This window comes from Nestor notabilis, unplaced genomic scaffold (assembly GCF_000696875.1).
Source record: "Nestor notabilis isolate BGI_N333 unplaced genomic scaffold, ASM69687v1 scaffold32016, whole genome shotgun sequence".
In the NCBI taxonomy this organism is placed as follows: domain Eukaryota; kingdom Metazoa; phylum Chordata; class Aves; order Psittaciformes; family Psittacidae; genus Nestor; species Nestor notabilis.
This window is the reverse complement of record NW_009934023.1, coordinates 1-5674: the sequence shown is the minus strand read 5'-3', so window position 1 is coordinate 5674 and position 5674 is coordinate 1. Positions and strand designations below refer to the sequence as shown.

The 5674-nt window shown below is 37.4% G+C and overlaps 1 protein-coding gene across 1 annotated transcript; it reads right to left on the bottom strand.

Moving 5' to 3' along the window:
* Positions 1–2613: 2613 nt before the first annotated feature.
* EXOSC3 (exosome component 3) lies at positions 2614–5669 on the bottom strand (the record flags this gene model as incomplete). Its single annotated transcript, XM_010017125.1, has 4 exons — positions 2614–2904; positions 4357–4508; positions 5400–5549; positions 5652–5669. Coding segments are annotated over 4 exons (522 nt in total), but the record flags the coding sequence as incomplete, so codon positions are not given.
* Positions 5670–5674: the final 5 nt, after the last annotated feature.

Below are 5674 nucleotides of genomic sequence, written 5' to 3'. Positions count from 1 at the left end.
ACAAGGGCATATATCATGCAGATAAATTTAACGTAAAGATTCTACCAAGCAAGGTACATTAGAAGTCCATGGTATCACTTCTGCAAGTTCTATTTCCTGAAATATATGTGTTTATGTGCCTTTAATGGGAATGTGAAGGACTTCCTGTAACATTTCCAGCAGAATACCCGATTAACTTATGATTAACCTGTCTTCCTAGAACCAACTTATAGCCTGTGCCACTCTTCTTGGCAATACTGGTTTAGTCACCATGCCAGAACTACAAGTTCACAAAGACATCATATGGATTTTGCCTGGATATTTTGTTCATTAGATAAAGCTTGTCAAAGCTCGTAACTGGTTTAAGGAATGTAGATAGTTTTTCTTGTATCCAACAAAAAAACCCCAAAAAACCCAAAAAAAAACCAAACACCCCAAACGACAAACAACAAACAAAAAAAACCAACCCAGACACCCGAAACCAAAAAACCCCGCCAAACCCCAGTATTTCCTTCTTTTAGTAATGTTTAAATGTATTTGCTTTCAAGCATTTTCTCCACACATTTTGCTCACATCCACTTGTCATTTTTGCCACTGTATGAATTGTCAAACTTAAGCGTAGAACATATTTAAAATGATTGTGTAGGGGGTAAACAAGTACTTTGTGCATACCCATTTTGGTAAATTAATGACAAGCGTGATTTTAATGCGTTTTTTTTCCTGCTCTTGATTTAATTAAAGTTGGTTTTGGTTGATAAGCTGTTGACAGTGGGACAGATTAATGGGTAGTGTGAAATAGGGCACTTGTGACATTGAAAACTTTCAATGTCACCATTTGCTATGCTGTGCTACCAAAACAGCATTTTTAAATCCAGGATTGTTCATGTATCTTCAAGTTAGGCTTAAAATTCAGACTTTTGGCAGGGAAAGGAGGTTGCTTAGCCCAGTAAAAGGGGGAGTGGTAGGGCTAATTGCATTTCAAGCCACAACTCTTCAGGAAATGAACTATGTCATTCCCCATTCCTGTGGTTTTACTATTATGATCCAAGAACATTCGCAGAAAACAAAGTTAGCACCCTGAGATGATTTGGCAAGTGCTTTCCTGCTTATGCCAGCTATTGTTCCAATAACGGACAACCTGCAGGGGCTCTGGTTAGCTAAAGTTGAAAAAAAGATAACTGGAGAAGAACAGAGTTAGTGAAATCCTTATTAAATTACAGCTTTTCATGTGTAGCAAGAGAAGAGATTATAGGCCTAAAAGATATATGGGATATGAAAGTCATCTCTGCTGGCAGAAGACAGGTGAAAAAAAGATGACTAAAGATCAACCAAGCCAGATGAGCAATACCCTAAATACTACATAGGAAGGCTAGCAAAACCCAGAAAGAATTCTGAATTGCAGCCATTAGATTCACATGGAAACCATAAGAGTTGTGTCTTTGTCAGGGGAAGCTCTAGGTAAGTGTATTAAAGATGACTCAGAGGAGTGGCTCTCAATTGAAGCAATTTCTAAATGAGAGAGATGCCAAAGAAAACCATAGCATCAAATACCACAGGCTGAACTTCAGATGAAATGCAGAATAGAAACGATACTGTTTCCACTTGGAATTAATATGGTATTCAGGCTTATTCTAATTAGACCTTTTTCCCTAATTTCTTGTAACTATTGCTATCAAATTATTCAGCTTGTTAAGAATTACAAAACATCATAGATCCAAAAAACTGCTTAAACAGTTCCAATGCAGTTCACTGGGTACACAGTCAAACTTTTCTCCCACATGAAGCAGGCATCAGTAATTCCCCTTCCACTGCTCCATGGTCCTCTTTCTCTCTCGAAACAGTAGCAAACTACTCACGTTACTAAACGGACTGGCAGCTTATCTTCCCTAGGACAGCACTTCCTCTACATGCATGTAAGGAAGTACTACACAATGAAGTCCAATATTGCTGCAGTGGCCTTTACCTAACCTCTAGTTAAAAAACTCTTATGAAAAAAATGCAAGTGATTTCAAATAGCAGCTGTTATTTCTTACCTTCAGTGAGCCATCAAGCTTCCTGAATTTTCATACTGCTATGAAGTTAAGTCCTAACCACTATTTCCTCAATACTACTAATCAGGTTATTTTTAGGGAAAGTGGTAAAGTCACTGTGACCATATGTTGAGTCTTACCTGATCATTTCCCTTATCCACCCTATGATTATTTTATGCTACACCCTGTAATTATTGTCTGTTACTCTCTGCGTTTCTAGTCCCACATTTTATGAAATATTAAATAATCACTTATTGCACTGCATAAACAGAGTACCTGACCAGAATGAATGACCTGCAGGATACTTTCTACTACCTCAAGTAAGCATGTATTCTTTGAAATGTTGATATTAATAATGACTAAAAAAGCAAATAGATGCATGCTACAAACTGACTGTTTTTCTTACAGAAGACCTAAGTGGTTATACCTCTAAACTCACAGCTACTGGAAGCTTTAAAGACTGTCTCCCCATTTGTCAAGAAATTCATAAACATAAGCAGAGCTTCATAATCACAGAAGTGAGTAAAAACAAAGTTCCTAAACAAGGCACAAACAAGCTGAGTGGATAAAGGGAACTGAAGAACAACAACAAAGTCTAGTACTTCATTTAAGAAATGGCTTTTAATATAAATCTGAATACAAAAATAACCAATACTCCCTATGGTCATCTCAAATCCTGAAGGCTTTCTTTTATCAATTCCCTGACAATTTGGCAAGCGCTTGTTTTCTCTGTTCTGCAGTCATATACTCACAGGCTTCCAAAATATTTACTATAATTAAAGTCTGTTGAACTGTTCTTGCTTTTACCCATATTCTTCCATTCATTCCCAGCACCAGCTCAAATGGGTACAATTGTGACAACTCCTGAATTATTTCAGATTTGGGAGCCAAGAGTCTGTAAACAAGATTAAAAAAGTCAGAGGAATAAATGCTCGTATTTGATGCAGACCACATTATTATCAGTAACTAAACTGCAGTACTGCTGTTATGTGAGCTATTAAAGCAACACACCAAAAGGTAAGATGAACAAGTCACATATATGCATCCAGAATAGCAATACAGCATCGGATTTTTCATTTTGCTCTCATCTAAAATATATACACCTAAAAAAATGCAGCTTTTGTTATTTTTTTCCTAATTAGATTCAGAATACTTGATAATTTAAAGTGAATTCATACTTTTATAACAATTCTATGATTTAATACATCTAAAACTTACTGTTTGACAAAGTGACATTTTTAAAGTGTTGCTATTTATAAATCTAACACCAAAGATATATCTTGCAGAAGACAGCTTCCCTTCTCCTGCAGGAGACAATATTAACAGCAGTAAACATAGAATATTTTAGTTTTATTAGGTGAGAGAATACTGAAAAATAAAAGCATCAAGAATATTATAATACACCTAGGATTAAATCAAGATCCAACAGGCTTTCTCAAAGAAGAAACAGCACCATTTGTAACATACTGTTATTTACTTGCATACAGACGACATTTGGAAGACACACAGAATGGCTGAAAAAATGTGTGGAAGTTCACATTGACTTTTGATGGGACATGTAAACCAGACAAATCATTACTTTAAAAATCCAGGTATGAAATAGCTGCTCTGCACCTCCAGACTGCTTTCCAAAGGACAACAAAACAAAATAAAAATCCCCACCCAAAAGCACAATGCTTACCTATCATTTAACCATATAATCTGGCATTCTTTGACAGTCACAAAACCCTTGTATTTCCATCAGCACACAAAACCCCAAAGTTCATGGTACATTCAGAAGCTTCTGAAACGGTTCTTTGATTAACATGTCAGTTTTAAATGAAAAGCCCACTTTTTTTTTTTTTGTCTGTATGAGTATTTCAAAGCAATTTATTTTTCTTGGGAAGTCAGAAAATAATATGGATCTATGTGGAAAGACCTCTTTAATCACTTGTCAGCCAAACATACATCCCCCGCTATCCCTGTTAAGCAGAAAAAGGACAGTAGGTATTCACAGTTTTTAAAGTCCAAGGTAGTAGGTACATACCTGAAGCCCCAGCTTGAATGTCTGATTTCCCCAAGTCACTCGTTTTGTTTTCCATGTTGCCTTAGCAACCAAATCACTTTTTTTTTTTTAAGCAAGTCACAGCACACCATATTGAAGAGCATCTAAATCTCTTAATTGGGGAAATAAACCCTCCTCCTAGGCCAATATCCATACCCTATTCAGTAAAACTGTTACAAATGCACTAAAACAATTATACACTCTGATTACTGAATTGTCCACACTGCTCAGAGGAAATAGTTGCACGAATCCTACCCACCATAGTACATGTTACAGTGACTACTTACTTTCCTTAATACTTACTTTCTTATTAGACCTAAGGAAACTTTAAAGAGGAAGCCATCTTGTCCAATTATTCCCATTCCACTTGATCTTCCACTGCTGTCTATACAGACCATCTCTGGTTCCATGTCTTTATTTGCTACAACGAACTGACCATAAATAAGATCTCCCACCTAAACGAAGCAGTGTCAAAAAGCAAAAGTAGGACAGAAGATTATACTGCACATTTGTAAGAAATACTCAGTTGATTGAGATCCTCTCACAAGGCCACAAAATAGCTTTAAAATACTGGTAACAGAAAAATAAACTGGTATAATAGGAATTTTCATTTTCTCTTCTTCAACTAAAGGTGGCATTCTCTATGAACAATTATCTTTTATCGTTACTGGTATTGGAAAGATTAAAAAGTACAGAAGCTTATTTCATGAAGTATTCTTTTTTTTAAAGGCCAAACATTAATTCCTTTTTCTTCAGACTTTAAGGGTACTAGAAGTCTGTGCAACCTGCTCTTGTAGTTATTTATCAGGATGACAATGATGACAACAGCTAGAAAAAAAAAATAAAATAAATCTCACTAACCTATTTTGGTTTTCTTTACAGTCAATTTTTACATTCTAGTGATGGTATTTCAGTTGAATGCAGAAGCTATGGCATGCACATGCCATAGAACCGTTTATAACAGTGTTATGAGAAACATTTTCTACCAGTATTGGATGGTGCAAAAGCTTGTTTTAAACCCCTAACTTTGGAGTTCCCCCTCATGCATATTACTTGTGAATTGCATCTGCTGCTAGCAATATTATGGGAAAGTTAAAAAGTAAGGAGTAAAAGAGCTTGCCATCTGCCAGATATCAAACTATACTAAGTTAGATGATCTCTAAGAAACCTCAGAAAGCCCACAGCCCAATCGTGCACAGAGCAAAAATCACTGCACATAAATCCGCACTCCTCCTTTTAGATGCGGCTTATAAAAACAGGTTTACTAAGAAAAAACACGAAACCGGAACAGAAGCACCACTAAGGGACATCGCTAGAGCGTTACGCCAACAAGCATGAGCATTAACCTGCACGTTCGGCCTGTTCCTCTTCGTGGCGCCTTCAAAGGCCAAGTAGGACAGAGACGCCTGCTCGCTCCCACCGACGTCCAGCTTAAACACGTCCCCCGCTTTGGCCGTCACTATTCCTATTACGTGGTCGCCCTTGATCGGAACATACTGCAAACGCAGTTGGTGGACAAACGGGTCAGGCAAGCACGGACAAGACGCCTCCTCCTTGTACCCCCCCATCGCACACAGCGGGTCCCACCGCGCCCATACCCGCTTCTGCTGCGAGTCCACCC